Below are 18,300 nucleotides of genomic sequence, written 5' to 3' on the forward strand. Positions count from 1 at the left end.
TCAAACTCCATTTCTTAACCCAAAACTGCTGGAATCCTGTTTTAGTTCATCTGCTGTAAGGTATTCAAAATGGCAGGACACCTGCATAGATGGACATTTTATTTCTATCCTTATCTGCTGTCACTTTGTAAATGGACTGTCTATCATTGGTTGTGAACAAAGCATGATCCTAGTACTTGGAAAGTGCACAAAAGTATCTTGTGCTGCCTTTGGAGTAAATTTCACACAGTGAATTAATTGCGACGGAATAGCATCAGCCTATTAGAATGTTCTGTCATTGCAACTGCATGTGTATCATTGAAATTTCCTTGCACTGTCAGACACACCAGTCACTCCTGTGAAGTCTATCAACAATGCAGACAGCACCCATCTTTTAAATCTAAATAGAAACAAATTAAAATACACTTGAGTAGCCACAGCAACAATCATTGTTTGATATTTTCTACTTTGTTTTCTCTAAATGTCTGAAAGGTGAACGTTCTTCAAGATTAAGCTACCAGTGAAAACGCCAGTCTTCTGTGATTGTGCCTATGAAGATTAAACTTTAATGGGCATTGATTAGTGAATTCCACTGTGATTTTAACATAGAGTAATCCCAATAATGAGGTGCCCCCAGTTATTCAAAATGTTCTTTCCATCTTTTTTCCTGTCTTTCTCCCATTGTAGGCCGTTCACCAAGATGCATCCTCCTCCAGATGGGGGAGAGCAGGACGGTCCAGGATGCAGACTTCTCCACGACTGCCGTCAATGCAGCTCTGTGAGCAGCTGGCAGGACATGCGATTTGAGCAGGGTGCGTTGGACAATGACACTTCTCCCTCTTTCCCCTCCCTCCACACACCCACCTAGAGAATGGAGTTCCTTACTTCCACATTGCTCTTCCTCTAGGGGTCTGGTCAAGAACTGAGGAAGCTCAACCAATTGAGGCAACTGGTACAGGCAGTCCTGTGAATCTCTGGTTGGGGATGAAGCATGAAGCTGCTGGAGCTGCCTTGAATGCCCTTGGTATCCATAAAGGACAGCAGCAGCCTATTTAAGCTGAAAGGTTTTTTACATTTCACAGTGAAGTCCTTTAAGATTATTTTTATCTGCCAAAGGAAAGAAAATTATAAATGGAGTGATTAACTTCAATATGAGATGTGGAAGAAACTCTCATATGACAATCACATTGTTATCATATAAAGTAAAACATTGGTGACTGACAATTCAGTTTGTAAACACAGTATTATCAGTGAGGCAGTGATATCATTGGCCAACAACTGAATATTTCTTCACCCTTTTTACTACTATGCTTGTCTTCTTCACTCCTGCTGATGAATTGAACAATTTGCAGATGCTGAAGCGGCTCTGGCTACTTGTGGTATCTCAGCACATTGGCTGTACTATATGTGAATCTTGACTGTGAATACCTGGAGACTGTTTCTCCGTGGGAGAATAGCAGAGCAAAGCCTGATCATGCCCTCTCCCAAAGTCTCAAAAGCAGATCTTACGACTGTTACAGGATAGCAGTGAATGGAGGAATGCTATCTGATTCAGTTAACTATTGAAGCTTTGCTAATGCCAGTTGGAATGTTTGCTTTGTTGATCTGGTTGTGATCACCTCATTAAGCACTTTGCACTTACCAAGAGGCAAGGCTGGTATTTTCTTTGCTAGGAAAGCAGCATTACCAACATAGGAAGGAGGACATCAACCTATCTGAATGACTTTTATCTTCAAAATAAGCAAAGCTTGTACCTGGGAACAGAACAGTTTAATTTTGGGCCCTCTAATGTGTTATCCCAGATCAATTTCACCATAATTAGAAGCAAACTGAATACCTCCAATGGTCTTTATGGTGTACATTACCATTAACTTTGAAAAGCAATCAACTCTTACCAATGCACTGCTTTTTGTATTCTCCACATTTCTCTGAATATGACTGACAAATCAGTGCAGCTTTCTTTTATAGGTTGCTATTCAATTAGGATTGTTAGAAGTTGCCTACAATAATTACGCTGGGTCCTTGTTGCCCGAGTAGCTTTTCTCTCCGTTTCTGGGTTGGATTGAACCCAGCTGTCTGGGGTGAAGTGCCTATATCTTATGGTCCATTTAAACATTGCTTCACCCAGTTCTATGTTTCAATAACAAACTGAAAGGAGGGATGGGGGGGGGGAATTTGGGGGCGGGGTAGTTAACATAGTACTATGGTATTAGGTCATTTCATCACATGAAGAAATTTCATCTTTTTAGAAGTTTTTGAGTGAGTTGTTTAAAGATTTTAAAAGGTCTATCACTTCAATCTCCCCATGATTTTGGGAGAAAAAAACGTATATATAAAAAAAAATCAAGAAAAAAAATCACTTAATAATTAGCATTAGTCTTAGTGTTAGTACATTTCTAATTTGTGTTCAAACATCTTAATGAAATAACACTTTTTAGAATGGTATTATTATTTAGTATGGTATTTTGCTGCAGTGTTAAATTCTGTATTTACAGTATATGCCATTAGTTCCTTTAGGAATTACAGTTCTATAAAATGATTTTGAAGGGTGCTATAGATACTGAGTATCAGTTATTGTCAAACAATGAATGTACTGAAAATCAATGTCAGATTCCCTCTCAAACCCCTGAAAGAGTGTATTGCTTAGTATGTATAGACTTATAAGATGTTGCTTTCTTATGTCCATGAATTTGAAGCAATTAAAACTAAAGTCACAGCATATATTACCATTATATTTAATTAAAGCCTTCTCTGGAACAGTTATGAGCTATTATTGATATTTTCATGAATAGTAAGGGTAAGGTGATCCTTCTATTTGTTGCTACTTGTTATATGGTGAGTTTTTGCATTTTGCACCACTGTGTAAGAAAGGAGTGTATGTTGTAATAGTTGGGTCAAGCCATTTTTGATAAGGGGCACTGCAACTTGAGAGAATGTTCCATGCCAGAGCCAAGCAGATGTTGCCCCCACAACCACCACCCTCCACCCACAATCTCACTTTTTTTTTGGACTAACTCTTTTGATAAAAGAGAAAAAGTTGTTCAGCTGAGGATTCACAATATAAATAGTAAAAATTTGGGTTAAAAATATATTGTGTTAAAGACTTTATGTCCATGCAGAATTCTTTTTAAGTTTCTGTATACACTATTTATATTGACAATGGTTCTTGGGACATAAAATGTAAAATTACTAAGGATTATAAGTTAAATATAACACAAACTGGTCATTTGAGCTAAAAGGTCTATGAATGTGTTTAGGTCCACCCAAACCTTCTCATTTTATGACTCACCCATCAAGATTTATTTCTGTTCCTTCATCCTCAACTGTTTACTTTTCTTTCCTTAAATATATTTATTGTATTTTCTTTGTTACTCCTTGCAATGGTGATGCCTATGTTCTACTCAATACCCGAGTAAAAAAAAAACAAAAAAAAAATTCTTCTGCGTTCTGTATTGGGTATATAAATTGGTCCCTAATTGTTCTATTCTTGCTGGCAGCCAGAAACTTTCTTTCTAATTTGACTTTATAAAACCCCATATTACTAGTAAATTTCTGTGGAATCACCGCTCAGTTTTTTGAGAAATCTGCAAAACCTTATTTTTGAAAGAATTTTTGTAGTTTCAACCCTTCTCGGTGGAGGAGCTTGTGGGTCTAATTTAAGAGTGACAGGAATTAGGTCAGTTTTAACTGAATATATATATTTTTTTCAAATGTACAATTGAAAACTAGGAGCAAAATGATGTCTCTCCACCCTGGTCCAATTATCAAACATGTCTAGATTGCTTCGAGAAAGTGCAAGTGTTCATGATTTTTTGTGCTTACAGTGAAAGTACTTTCATTCTAAAGTACCTAAAGGCTATATTAAATAGAATTAAATGTTATCACTGTAATATAACCAAAGGAAATGGTAAATGTAGAGTTAAATAGCTTGAGTACAAGTTACTATATAGACCAAGGCATCAAAGGAGGAAGTAACTGTAGGATTACATGTGAGGACTAAGGTAAAAGGTAATTGCAGGTATGCATACTTTAGTGTAAAAGTCTGTGATGTGATCTCAGTGGCTTGAGATTTAAGTGTGCAAAGGCCATATTTTTAAAATGTCTTTCCTTTCTTCCACTGTAATACTTTGTCAACGACTTTTCTTTGAAGCTTGGACGGATGACATTTCAGTGAAAAGGCTGAAGGCAGTAATTTCACTATAGGCCATATCCGCACGCTGCCAATAATGTGAATGTAGCTGGTTTGTTTACAACTAAATCAACACTCTTCATTTTATCCTTCACATGGTCCTTAGCAACAAAGAAATGCCACATACTGCATTAAATGCTCATTAACATATTCAGCAAGATCAATTATATTCTGCTTTGCATTGCCTGGTTTACCCACTTTCAAAGGATCAACACTTGCTGCCTGATAATGTTATAAGAGCACGTCTTCATATTTTCATTGAACTGCAGAATGTGTATGTAACCTCAAGAGAAGTAATCTATGCTATTGAAAGCAGTGATTAAGAAATTAAATACTAACTTGGTAAAATTGCAATTGTGCCACAACAACATGCAAGGCGCTAATATCAGAATCTCTATTACTGGTTACTATTGTTTGCCTCCCTGTGACAGGATCAGGTATTCAGTCAGAGTTTATAGTCTGTTGCATGGACCTGATGAATGTAGTGGGAAAGAAGAAGAAATAAATATTTGATGGAATAAGGAAAAAATTGATTTAAATAAAACTAAGTGCATAACCTTTCATGTACCTGTACATATACTTCTTCCCTTTACTACTGGTTGTTCTTTATATTGTGTGTTTAGTGGAAATCCACACCAATAATTGAGACCAATCTTGCACTGTTTCCATGTTTTTGTTGTCAAGTTAAAAGCTGTTAAGCTAATAAAGTTACTTTGTATTTTTAAAGCTTACTGTGCTGTGTTCTGAGAAATATATTTAAGGAAACTAGGGTCACTAACTTGCAGAAAATTTGAGTCTGAAGTAGAAGACCGAATGAATAATTGGAGAGGAACTTGTTAGCCGTTATTTTGCAACCCTCATGATGGATCGTAACAGTTATGCATCATGGGATACAGAATTTATTTGTAGAAACCTAATTTATTCCAAGTTTAATGGTTGTCTATGTAAGCAAGGTGGTCTGGACCATGGCATGAGTTTGGTTTCTGCAGCATGCTTCTATGCCCACATATGTTGAAGACTTCATGCATCCTATTTTAATGTGTTGTGTACAGCCTCAGGAGGAACACATCAAAACCCAAGTCGTACAGAAGATCCCATTTGAGTGGCATGAATTAGCTGTTCTCAGATTGTGTGTTTGTAATAGTGCTTCTGGCCTGAAGAAAATACTTCTGTTTAAATAATACCACTTATTTTAAAATTATGATATTCTAAATTGCTTTATTGTACTTTTGAATAGTAGTGACATGTAATGCATGTCAGCCATTATTTTGTATAGCATGCTCCCTCAAACAGTGAAAAGTCAGCCAAGATTTCCAGTGGTGAAGTATCTACACATAAGACAATAAGACATAGGAGCAGAATTGGGTCATTTGGCCTATTGAGTCTTATCTGCCATTCCATCATGATTGATTATTATTCCTCTCAACCCCATTCTCCTGCCTTCTCCCCATAACCTTTGATACCCAGACTAATCAAGAAACTATCAGCCTCTGTTTTAAATATACTTAATGACCTGGCCTCCAAAGCCATTTGTGGAGATAAATTTCACAGATTTGCCACCCTCTGGCTAAAGAAATCCCTCCTCATCTTTGATCTAAACAGACATCCCTATATTCTGAGGCAGCGCCCCCGGTCCTATACCCAACCATTGTAGGAAACATCCTCTCCACATCCATATCCACTCTATCTAGGCCTTTCAATATTTGACAGATTTCAATGAGATCCCCTTCTCCCATGTTAAATTCAAGTGAGAACAGGCCCAGAGCCATCAAACGCTCCTCATATGTTAGCCCTTTCATTCCTAGATTCATTCTCGTGAACCTCCTTTGGACCCTCTCCAATGCCAGCACATCTTTGCTTAGATAAGGGACCCAAAATTGCTCACAGTATTCCAAGTGCAATATGACCAATGCCTTAAAGTCGCAGCATCACATCCTTGTTATATTCTAGTTCTCTTGAAATGAAGGCTAATATTGTATTTGCCTTCCTTACCGTCTACTCAACCTGCAAGTTAATCTTTAGGGAATCCGGCAAAAGGATTTCCAAGTCCCTTTGCACCTCTGATTCTTGAATTTTCTCCCCATTTAGAAAATAGTTTCTGATTGTATTCCTTCTAAGTACATGACCATACACTTCAATACACTGTATTCCATCTGCCAATTTGCCCATTTCCCCAATCTGCCCAAGTCCTTCTGCAGACTCCCTGCTTCTTCAACCCATCTTTCTATCATCTGCAGACTTGGTACAAGATCTTCAATTCCTTTTTCCAAATCATTGACATTTAAGGTGAAGAGAAGTTGTCCCAACACTGAACCCTGTGGAATACCACTAGTCATTGGCAGCCAACCAGAAAAAATACCCCTTTATTCTCACTCTTTGCCTCCTGCCTGTCAGCCAATCTCCTATCCATGGGTTCTTACCTTGTTGGGCAGTCTGAGTGGCACCTACCCAAAGGCCTTCTGAAAATCCAAGCAAACAATATTCACTAACTCTCCATTGCCTATCCTGCTTGATATTTACTCAAAGAATTCTGGCAGATTTGTTAGGAAAGGTTTCCTCTTAAGGAAACTATGCTGACTTTGGCCTATTTTATTCTGTGCCTCTAAGTACCCCAAAACCTCATCCTTACTAATGGACTTTGTAACTTAAGCAAACGTAAGCCTCATTTTTGAATTGTATACATGTTTCTTTTCAGTAGAGAGTATGTACTTATGTAAGGTAAAGAGACTTCCTTATTTAGTAACTTTTCACCATGTTATGGTAAGGAAGGTTGAATTTGGACTGGGATTGAATTATTGAGCTAATTATTGGTGAACTGTCAGTAGCTGGCAAATAATACCTCTCTGCAAATTTCCATCAACACATCAAAGTTACTGGTGAATGCAGCAGGCCAGGCAGCATCTCTAGGAAGAGGTACAGTCAACCTTTCAGGCCGAGACCCTTCGTCAGGACTAACTGGAGGAAGAGTGAGTAAGAGATTTGAAAGTTGGAGGGGGAGCGGGAGATCTAAAATGATAGGAGAAGACAGGAGGGGGAGGGATGGAGCCAAGAGCTGGACAGGTGATTGGCAAAAGGGATATGACAGGATCATGGGACAGGAGGTCCGGGAAGAAAGACAAGGAGGGAGGGGGGGACCCAGAGGATGGGCAAGGGGTATATTCAGAGGGACAGAGGGAGAAAAAGGAGAGTGAGAGAAAGAATGTGTGTATAAAAATAAATAACAGTTGGGGTACGAGGGGGAGGTGGGGCATTAGCGGAAGTTAGAGAAGTCGATGTTCGTGCCATCAGGTTGGAGGCTACCCAGACGGAATATAAGGTGTTGTTCCTCCAACCTGAGTGTGGCTTCATCTCTACAGTAGAGGAGGCCGCGGATAGACATGTCAGAATGGGAATGGGATGTGGAATTAAAATGTGTGGCCACTGGGAAATCACCTGTCCAGCTCTTGGCTCCATCCCTCCCCCTCCTGTCTTCTCCTATCATTTTGGGTCTTCCCCTTCCCCCTCCCCCTCCAACTTTCAAATCTCTTACTCACTCTTCCTTCAGTTAGTCCTGACGAAGGGTCTCGGCCCGAAACGTCAACTGTACCTCTTCGTAGAGATGCTGCCTGGCCTGCTGCGTTCACCAGCAACTTTGATGTGCGTTGCTTGAATTTCCAGCATCTGCAGAATTCCTGTTGTATGCAAATTTCCATGTTCAAGTCCAAGTTTAATTGTAATTCAACCATACATGAATACCCATGGATACAACCAAACAAAACACCATACTTCTGAGGCCAATGTACTAAACACAGTACCAAAAAGACATACACAGCACAAGGCACATACAGCTAATATAAGATGGCCATAAACATAGTCACACAAGAAAAAAATAATATAAAACTCTGAGTCCATGGGTGTTGTCAGCAAGAACAAGCCCGCAGAGGAACATAATCCAGTTTGTCTTCCACTGGAGCAACTCCCCAACCCAGCATCACCTCTGCTGGGCAGCTGCAACAGGTGACACCACAGCATGAGGCCTAGTCCATGCTATAACTGAGGCCATGCAGCTACCCATTGCTCGTCTTGCCATTAAACCAGTGAACTAGACTTGCAGTATTCTACATTACCAATGTCCAACAGGGTCTTGCGATCACAAGAAAAATGTCCAAGACTTTATATCACTCGCTGTTAGACTGCACACTAACTCCAACACATTTCTATAGCAGGCAGCAACAGGGTCCACACAGAGTCCAGCTCCTCTGCTTACGAGCAACTCACTGATGGGGTAAACCTGCAGTACTTGAAGTGCTTAATATTCAGCAGTGTCTTGTGATTATATAAAAAAAGATGTTTAAAAAAGACTAATATTTTTGGTTGACCCCATAAAGGCTATCTTGTCTAAGCACTCCACCATTTTACTGGAAGTCCATTCATGTAAGAAGGATAAAATTGCAGAAGATGTGGGGAATACTCTAATATGATGATGTTTTACTATACACTGGAAAATTAATCAGTTTAATGCAGATTCATTTTTCGTGCATCACTCAAGCAAATGTATTTGCTAATCGTTAAAGAGACAGTTTAAAGCCACTTTTCTGCAGTCATTCCTGGATAGTAACTATAAACAGAAACTCTGACTCTTTGTAATGCAAGGGTGTTAAGGCCACCTGCAGTGTCCTGTATGAGTTTGAATAAATTAATTAGCAACAAGGGCAGGGATATATTAGTTTTCACAGCACCACTGCAATCATTCTTTACCAATTGACCACGAAGTTCTTTTGAAATGTATCTTTTCTTCACACCTTTGAAACATTGATGCATGCTTTCACATATATAACATGTGAATGTTACTAAGGCCACCCAAATTATCATAGAATTTGTTCATTATAAGAAACAGTTCAAACTACCTGAAGGTGTAATTAAAATATTTTGCATTCACAACAGTTATGACCTTATAGTTGGATATGTGGAGTAATTTACCTAATGCAAGTAGTTAGATTTGATGCCACCAACTGTGATCAAAAAAAGAGCTTAAGTATAACCTGAACAATTTGTATTTTCAACAGGAAAATAAATATGCAAATCTTAATCATAGAATGGAACAGAAGGAAGCTATTTGTTTCTTAAAGGTGTTAAGAGCAATCTAGCCAGTCCCATTCCCCAACAACCCTGTAAAATAAATTCTTGGTTTAAAAATATGAGCAAGTAAGCTCAGTGTTTTGGAGAGAGAAACCGCTGCACAGTTCTTCAAAGTAATTGCCACAGGGTTCTTCCCTATCATTGAATTTAATTTTCTCTTGGAATAAACAACCTGAATTTTGCCAGTGTCTTTGAACTTATTATCACTTTCTTCCTTAAGCAAATAATGATATTGATATCTACCAGGTTGCTCTTAGGTTTTGGTCTTCTTTGACACGTAACATAAAATAATTTTGACCTAGTCACTTTACATTGCATTTATGCTCAAATGATCTTGCAGCCCCTTCAATGTTGTAGTAAAAGCTTTCCAAGTTCAAAGCAATGCAAAATTCCAGCTCAACAAATCACTGTAATGTGTTACTACTTTCTAAATTCCTAGTGCACTTAAATAAATTCAAAGATAGCAATTTGGATAAACTCAGTTTTCTTAGTAAGCAATTCAATGCAATACACTTGGCTTGCATTTTAATTCTTGTAGGTGTGAAACTTTGAAGTGGACAATGAATAAAAAGAAACACGTACAAAATGCAGGGGGAACTCAGCAGGCCAGGCAGCATCTGTGAAAAAGAGTAAACAGTTGATGTTTCGGGCAGAGACATTGACTGTACTCTTTTCCACAGATGCTACCTAGTCTGCTGAGTTCCTCTAGCATTTTATGTGTGTTACTTGGATTTCCAGCATCTGCAGATTTTCACTTGCTGGTGAATGAATAAAAAGAAATTTGTGTGTAAATGTAGTTATAAGTAATCAACCTGAATTATAAAGCAATCAATGCATACTAGTGTACAAATATACAATTATAACTTAACCACAGGTCTATTCGTATTCGTCTGTGCACAGCACAGGAATCCATATAGTACTGTGAACAATACTGGAGGTTTAGAGGCCACAGGGAGTGATATTCATCATTGGCAAAACCCAAAATTAGCAGAAAATGAATCGTTTGGTCATTACATTCTAAACCAATAGAAAAGGAAATTTGACAGGATGCATAATGGACAACAGGTCTGCAAGGGAATTGCACTGAATTTGAATTTCAGCTCCATTAAGTCTAAACAAGATTGACAATTGATGTAGCTCCATGGCAACAGTGTTTTAAATATGTAATTAAAATGTTGCTTAAGAAAAAATATCATATTGGTGCTCTGCAGTTAAAGTAGTTCTGGAATATTTTATTGAAGTGACACCAGTCTACACACTTACAGTGGAATTTTTTTTGCTATTAATATCAGTCATCATAGTGCAAATAAGTATACAAATTTAAAAGAAATATATTAAAGCTAGGTGTTATATACAAGTGTAATTGCAATTGGAAGAGGGCAATTTTGTATCCAAAGAGACTTCGGAATCTTTATGGTATAGTTTCTTTTCCACTGCCTATAAAAGGTATTCACCCCCCTTGGAAGTTTTCATGTTTTATTGTTTTACAACATTGAATCACAATGGATTTAATTTGGCTGTTTTGACACTGATTAAAAGAAAAATACTCTTTTTATGTCAAAGTGAAAACAGATCTCTACAAAGTGATCTAGATTAATTACAAAATAGTTGATTGCATAAGCATTCACCCCCCTTTTAATGTGGCACACCAAGTCATCACTGGTGCAGCCAAATGGTTTTAGAAGTCACATAATTGACTGCATGCAGTCAAGGTGTTTTAATTGATTTTAGTTAAAAAAATATACGCTTGTATCTGGAAGGTCCAGCTGCAGAGGAGTTGGTATCCTGGCAAAAAATTGGATTATGAAGACAAAAGATCACACCAAGCAACTCCATGAAAAGATTATTTGAAAAGCACAAGTTAGGAGTTGAATGCAAGAAAATTTCCAAGTCACTGAATATCCCTTAGAGTACAGTTTAAGTCAATCATCAAGAAATGGAAAGAATGTGACACAGCTGTAAATCTGCCAAGAGCAGGTCATCCTCAAAATCTGAATGGCCAAGCAAGAAGGGGACTAGTGAGAGAGGCTATCACTATGACAGCTCTAGAGGAGTTAAAAGCTTCAGTGGCTGAGATGGAAGAGACTGCACACATTTAAAAAAAACTGTTGCCCAGGTGCTTCACCAGTCACAGCTTTATGGGAGAGTGGTAAAAAGAAAACCACTGTTGGGGAGAAAAAAACCTCAAATGAAGTCTCAGCTAGAATTTGCCAGAAGGCATGTGGGAGACTCTGAAGTCAGCTGGAGGAAAGTTCTATGGTCTAATGAATCCAAAATTGAGCTTTTTGGCCATCACACTAAACGCTATGTTTGGCATAAACCAAACACCACACAAAAGCACATCATCCCTACCGTGAAGTGTGGTGGCTGAATCATGCTATGGGGATACTTCACTGCAAAAGGCCTTGAAAGGTTTGTGAAGGTAGAGGTTAAAATGGATGCAGCAAAATACAGGGAAATCCTGGAGGAAAACCTGATGCAGCCTGCAAGAGAGCAGCGGCTTGGGAGAAGATTTGTTTTCAGGCAAGCCAATGACCCCAAGCATAAAGCCTGAGCTACACAGGAATGGCTTAAAAACAAAGTTAATGTCCTGGAGTGGCCAAGTCACAGTCCAGACCTTAATCCAATTAAGAATTTGTGGCTGGACTTCAAAAGGTTTGTTTACTCATGATCTCCATGCAATCCAACAGAGCTTGAGCAGTTTTGTAAAGAAGAATGATGAAAAATTGCAGTTTTCAGATGTACAAAGCCGATAGAGACTTATCCATGCACTCAAGGCTATAATTGTTGCCGAAGTTGCATCTACTAAATATTGACTTGAAGGGGGTGAATACTTATGCAATCAATTATTTTGTGTTTTATATTTGAAAATAATTTGGATCACTTTGTAGAGATTTGTTTTCACTTTGACACGAAAGAGTCTTTTTCTGTTGATCAGTGTCAAAAAAGTCAAATTAAATCCATTGTGATTCAATGTTGTAAAACAATAAAACATGAAAACTTCCAAGGGGGGTTGAATACTTTTTATAGGCACTATAGTTTGTCTTCGAACAGATAAGCTAATGAAGCAATTTCAATAGTGCTGAATGTCACCACATTAGTGTTGTATAACTTAAATCTGTATGCAGACATTCTATAATTAGAAGTGTTTCTGTTTGTGCGTTACAAGTGTCGCCTGCAATATCTGCAATTGTCACATTAATATCCATTTTTGTTAATACATGAGAAATGTAGTAAAACACATGCTGCAACAGTATTGCCAGTGAGCAGCACATACACACGGCCTTTCTTATCAGTTTATGTCCGCAAGCTGAATGTTCATACCGTTTAAAATGCACGTTTAAGGGTTATGAACATTCACAATAGGAAAAGCTTAGCACTGTTGTTGAGTGGAAGAATTCGTTAGAATTTTAAAATGCCCTTGGCCCTTCACTTCTGAGCGGAGTGCTGCATTTGGGAGACTTTTGTTCGTTGTAGCATGGGGAGGAAGATTAGCTGGAGGGAAAAATCACTGTGGAGTCTTCCTCTTCAATGTTTATGTCAGTGCATTAAATTGAAGACAAGTTGTGGAGATTTTCCCCCGGCTCTGGAGGAGTGAATTGAGGTGGGTGCAAGTATGTAGAGATTCCAGTGAAATATTGGTAGGCATCCTAAGACCTGTCATAAACTCAAACGATACATTAATGTTTTCCCCAACCTGGAAGGTAATGTTCCCAATATCATAACATAATGCATTTTATTCTGATTTATCTTTATAGGAGCTGACCTCTTTTCTAATTGCACAGAAGAGTGTAAAGCATTGGGACACTCAGACCGCTGCTGGATGCCCAGTTTTGTGCCCACAGATAGTCGCCAAGGTCCGGATTATCGCAGTAATTTACATGTCCCAGGAATGGACTCTGTGCCTGACACTGAGGTCTATGAAGCTCCAGAGCAGCCTGGTGAGAAATCTTTCTCTACATTTGGAAAAGAAAAAACACATCCCTCAATTTCGGAAAAGAAAGAATATGAAGCACTTTTGCCCAACACACGTGCGCCTTATAAGCCACCCTATTTAAGTGAGTATTCAGTAAAAACATTGCCTATATCAATTTACCTTGTTAGGTGAAGAAAATTCATCAGGAAATTAAATTCGGCTTAATGTAGCTCCAATAAATTTGGAAAATAACATCTTGGAATTCAAATATTCTCTTCCTTCAAATCTTTTACTTTTTTAAAAACCAGAAATAGATTAATAGTTTTAGTTGGGTGTAATAGTGCTGTTGATGATCAAGCCTGAAACATGTAAAACTTAAAAGTCACCTAAATTTAAATTGGATTGGTCCTGAAGAAGGATCCTGGCCTGAGATGTCGACTGCTTGTTCTTTTCCATAGATGCTGCCTGACCTGCTGAGTTCCTCCAGTATTTTGTGTGTGCTGCTGTGATTCTCCAGCGTCTTCAGAATTTCTTGTGTTTAAATTTACATTAGTTCAGATCAGGTCAAAATGTTAAGAGTATTAAAAGTGCACACTGTGGTGTCGAAACATTTAAGTTAATTCTAACTATATTTAAAATTACCATATTGTTGCAGAGGGCATTGGGCATTTTGTGAATTAGTTGTGACTTGCCATTAGAACTGTGCTATCTGAATTCAGAAGTCTGAGAATGCTTCCTTGCTGTTTTGTGTTTTAGATTTATATAGAACCTCTCTCAGGAGTTGTGCTGCAATTTTAGTGGTTACTTCACAAATTGTTTTTGTTTGTGTTGATTAGAACAGCTTGCTACATTGTATTCAACTGCTATATAAAGTAGCCATTTTAGGATTGAAAAGATCCATTCTGAATTCAATATGCAAGTTCACAAGATTCATCATGAATTTTACAAGTGTATGAATACCAATTTTATTTGCTGGAAGTGTTGTAATTTAATACAGAATTTGCATAGCTGTGATGAAAACTGACCAGTGCTTTACAGCTCTGAAATCAAGTTAAGTGCTGAATTAGATGAGCATTTTTAAACTATCTGCTGAAGATGTTTATTATGAACTGATGGTCCTCCTGAGTTTTGAAAATCGTGCTTTAGGAATGAGTTTGCTTTTAAAGACAGAAGGTAGCTAATCTTTTTATTTGAGGAGTGTTCAAGATTTAGTTTCTGGTCTGTACAGATATTATCAATCTTAATTGAGCAGCTAGTCTGTTGCTATAAATAGTATTATGCCCCTAAAGAAAATAGTTCTGGATTTCACTCCAATTCACTTTCCGGCATTTCCTGGCATGTGTGTTTGCAGATAGCTGAGGCAAAGAATTGTGCATGGTTGCTAAGCTTCATGGCCTAAAGCCAGATGATTTTATCTGTCAGGGCTCAGTCAGGTAGAATGTCTACTTAGGCAAGATACCATAGAGAGCGAAATGGTTGTGATCCCATACTCAGAAGGGAATCAATACTACCAAGGGGGAGCATGAGGTATGGTTCTAAAGAAATAGATCTTAAAAACCTGTTTAGTCAATCAGTAATGAATTATTTTTATAAAAGTCTAGAAAGTTTTTGATATTAAGCAACTTTCCTGCGAATTCGACGAAGCTGAAGTGGTGTGGAACTACTTCATGTCAGTGGTCTCATGATTACACTAGACAGTACACCAAAATTTAAATGAAAATGAGCTAAATAAAAATGCAGATAATCTCACACTACAAGAGCACTTTTCATCTTCGTTGCTCATAGCTTTGTGTGCCATGAGCATTTAAGGAATGAAGGGGGAAAAAAAATCAAACAACAATTTCTATTGTTGTTATGGCAGGTATGAATAGTCAGAGCTGTGCAATTTTCATCAGAGGCATTACACACAATCAATGCACTGTGATCTTTTGATAAGGATTCTATTGTCACGTTGTAGTGTATGGTCAATAAATTACACACTTCCTGTAGATTTCTGTCAATTTTGCAACTACCAAAGGCCCTATTTATATATTGTTCTTTGGTGCTGGGAAGCTAGGGCATATGAACATTTTGTTTAATGTAGTTCAATATGTGAAATTTGTAGTTTGCTTTTTGCATTGCGGAGTGCAGAAACATGGTGACTTCCTTATGGATTCAGTGCTTATTTCACTAATGAGCTTTGTATTCCTGTTGCAATTGTGTATTCTATAATGTTGCAAAGGTTTTCTTTGAAGTTAATTACATTAAAATAACTTAAATATTATTAAATGCTTCTGCAATTTATATTTATTATAACAGTTTAAAAATGAGTACTTAAATTACTATGAGACTTATTTGAATTAAATAGCTTATCCTTTCTTGTTTGGTGTTTTTGAGTTTGGAAGCAATTTCTTTTATCTATTTACCTATATTTGGTAAAGAATGCTTAATGTTAGGGGTAATATTTTAGCATGGATAGGGGAGTTCCTAACTAATATAAGATGTTTAGTTTAATCATTAAGTAGTGGTAGGTAGAGATCAGTGCTGGGGCTTCAAATATTTATAATCAATGTGACTGACTTAGATCAGGGGATCAAGTGCTCATGTGTCCTATTTGTCGATAATCCAAAATAGATACATCAGCAAATAGTAAAGAGAAGATTGAGCCTACGAAGTGAAAAATGGGTTAAGTGAGTGGGCAAGAACTTGACAGATGGGATATAATGTGAGTAAAACTATAAAATGTTGCTGTAAACAGGAATCTGGGGTTCCTGGTACATTAAAACACTGAGTGTGCAATATACACAGAATGCTGGAGGAACTCAGCAGGCCAGGCAGTATCTATGGAACAGAGTACAGTCGACATTTTAGGCCAAAACCCTTCTAAGTGTGCAGTTGCATCAAGTTATTAAGAAGGCCAATAGGATATTTGTCTTGATTGTAATACATATGGACTATATACATCTGCAGCCCCTTTGTTAGATACACCTGAACAGCAGTTGTTAATGCAAATATCTAATCAGCCAATCACATAGCAGCAACTCAATGCATAAAAGCATGCAGACATGGTCAAGAGTTTCAGATGTTGTTCAGACCAAACATCAGACCGGCGAAGAAATGTGATTTAAGTGAGTTTGACAATGGAATGATTATTGGTGGCTGATGGGGTGGTTTATGTATCTCAGGCTGTAGATCTCCTGGGACTTCCTTGCACAAGTCTCTGAAGTCTACAAAGAACTGTGTAAAAAAAATCCTGTGAGTGGCAGTTCTGTGGGCGAACATGTCTTGATAATGAGAGAGGATCTGAAGAAAATGTAACATTTGAAACAGAAGTTTTAAAATGGAAGTTTTTAGAGAGGGCCAGCAGTATTCTAAGTACAAATCATTTACATAGTGTGATACAATGTGGGAATGGTTTCACGTGAAATTGGGCTGTTAGTGTTTTTTTTCTTTTGGATCAGAGTTGAAATCCAGGTTAGACTGACTACATTCAGGTTCTCCTCTGTTTTGCTATCTATGAAGTTTCCATATAATTTTGTATTGTGCTGACCAGTGTGAAATTGTGTTTAACTTCCCAGCAGTTTAGCAAATAATTTTAATGGCTGTTATGAAATTAAAATTCATCACCAGTTTCTGGGTTGCCATGGTTGGTAGTGGCTAGCACAACGCTACGCCAGCTCGGGTTATCAGATTTCGGAGTTTAATCCTGGTGTCCTCTGTAAGGAATTGTACATCCTCCCCGTGAATGCACAAATTTCCTCCAGGTGCTCTGGCTTCCTCCTACAGTCAAAAGACATAATCGATTATTGGTCATTGTAAATTGTCCTGTGATTAGGCTACGGTCAAATTGGGGGCTGCTGGTGCAGTGGTTCGAAATGCTTGGAAGGGCCTATTCAGTGCTTTATCTGTAAATAAATTAAAATCTGTCACATTGGCTAATAATCTTCTGAGATTGAAGTTGGGACTGATTCAGATGAATGGGGTAGAGTCAGTTTGGATATGTCCAATATAGATTTCAGGGAGCTGGAATGGAAACTGTTCTACTTCCCCATATTAAAATGATGTATTTTGATAAAAACACCAAGCAAATCAGACAAAATGTGTTAATAAGGGTAATAAATAGTTGTAGAGAAGTAAAGATTATAAATAATTAAAAACAATGAGGAAATATGTCCAAATAAACATCTGGAGAACCGGAAATGAGCACAATCTGAAGACATGGAAAAATGAAAACCTGTGGTGTGGCTAAACATTGAGCTTGATGTGCATTGGAATGGAGATCAGAGTTTAGATTGGTTATGTGCAAACTTGGAAGGGTAGAATCTGATATATCAGGTAAAATTAAGTTCACTGTCATCTGCAAAAATATGGTAAGGTACAAACACAGTGGAAAAACCTGCTTGTAGCAGAATCACAAGCAAGTGGGTTCAGACAGTACACAGAACATATATTATACAATACAGTGCAAAATAAGATATTAGTGCAAATAAAACCAGAGATGGTCCATGGTGGTAGAAGGTGTGGTCAATAGTGTTCCATTGCTGAATTAGGATGATGAGTCTGCTGACTGTAGTATGTATGCAAGTTTTGTATTTGTCACAGGTAACACTTGAGTGTGAAGCACAGGGAAGAAGCACTGGTCTTTTATTCTGTCCCTTGCATTGATCAATTACCTGCTAAATGGCGTCAAAAGTGACAAGCTATTTGTTGTTGGCGCAATCATTCAAAGATCATTAAATCATTGTCTGAAAGCAAGAACGGATTGAGCAATTGTTGGTAGATAGTGGGGGAAAAATGTGAACAACAGCAGACAGATAGTTTCCTGGTTTCAGTGCCCGGAATCTAGAATCAAAAAGACTGTTTTAAAAAAAATGACCTCTGTAAGATACCAATTGTTGTTTTTCATTTATGAGCATCTAATTCTATACAATGGAAAATTATGCCTGAATGATAATGGAGCTGATGAAAATGCTGAGCTGGTTGCAGAATTAGAATTACTGAACAATCTTGATACTGCTTACTGTTGGTTTCTTACTAGTGCGTACTGGTCTAATTGTTATTCTGAGGTACTACTAGAATATTAAAGTCATCACTGTCAGTATGTAAAACATTTGTTCTT

The 18,300-nt window shown here is 37.7% G+C and overlaps 1 protein-coding gene across 2 annotated transcripts in view; it reads left to right on the top strand.

The window, feature by feature from the left end:
- Nucleotides 1-18,300, top strand: part of pcdh10a (protocadherin 10a) — a 74,429-nt gene that overhangs the window by 16,946 nt on the left and 39,183 nt on the right. Inside the window, exon 4 of one of the 2 annotated variants that reach the window (XM_072256248.1) lies at nt 13,045-13,344. In XM_072256248.1, the coding sequence (XP_072112349.1) occupies nt 13,045-13,344 (300 nt within the window). The remainder of the gene's footprint in view (nt 1-13,044; nt 13,345-18,300) is intronic. The other variant, XM_072256249.1, reaches the window with a different exon arrangement.

Source organism: Mobula birostris, chromosome 4, assembly GCF_030028105.1.
Source record: "Mobula birostris isolate sMobBir1 chromosome 4, sMobBir1.hap1, whole genome shotgun sequence".
Lineage (NCBI taxonomy): Eukaryota > Metazoa > Chordata > Chondrichthyes > Myliobatiformes > Myliobatidae > Mobula > Mobula birostris.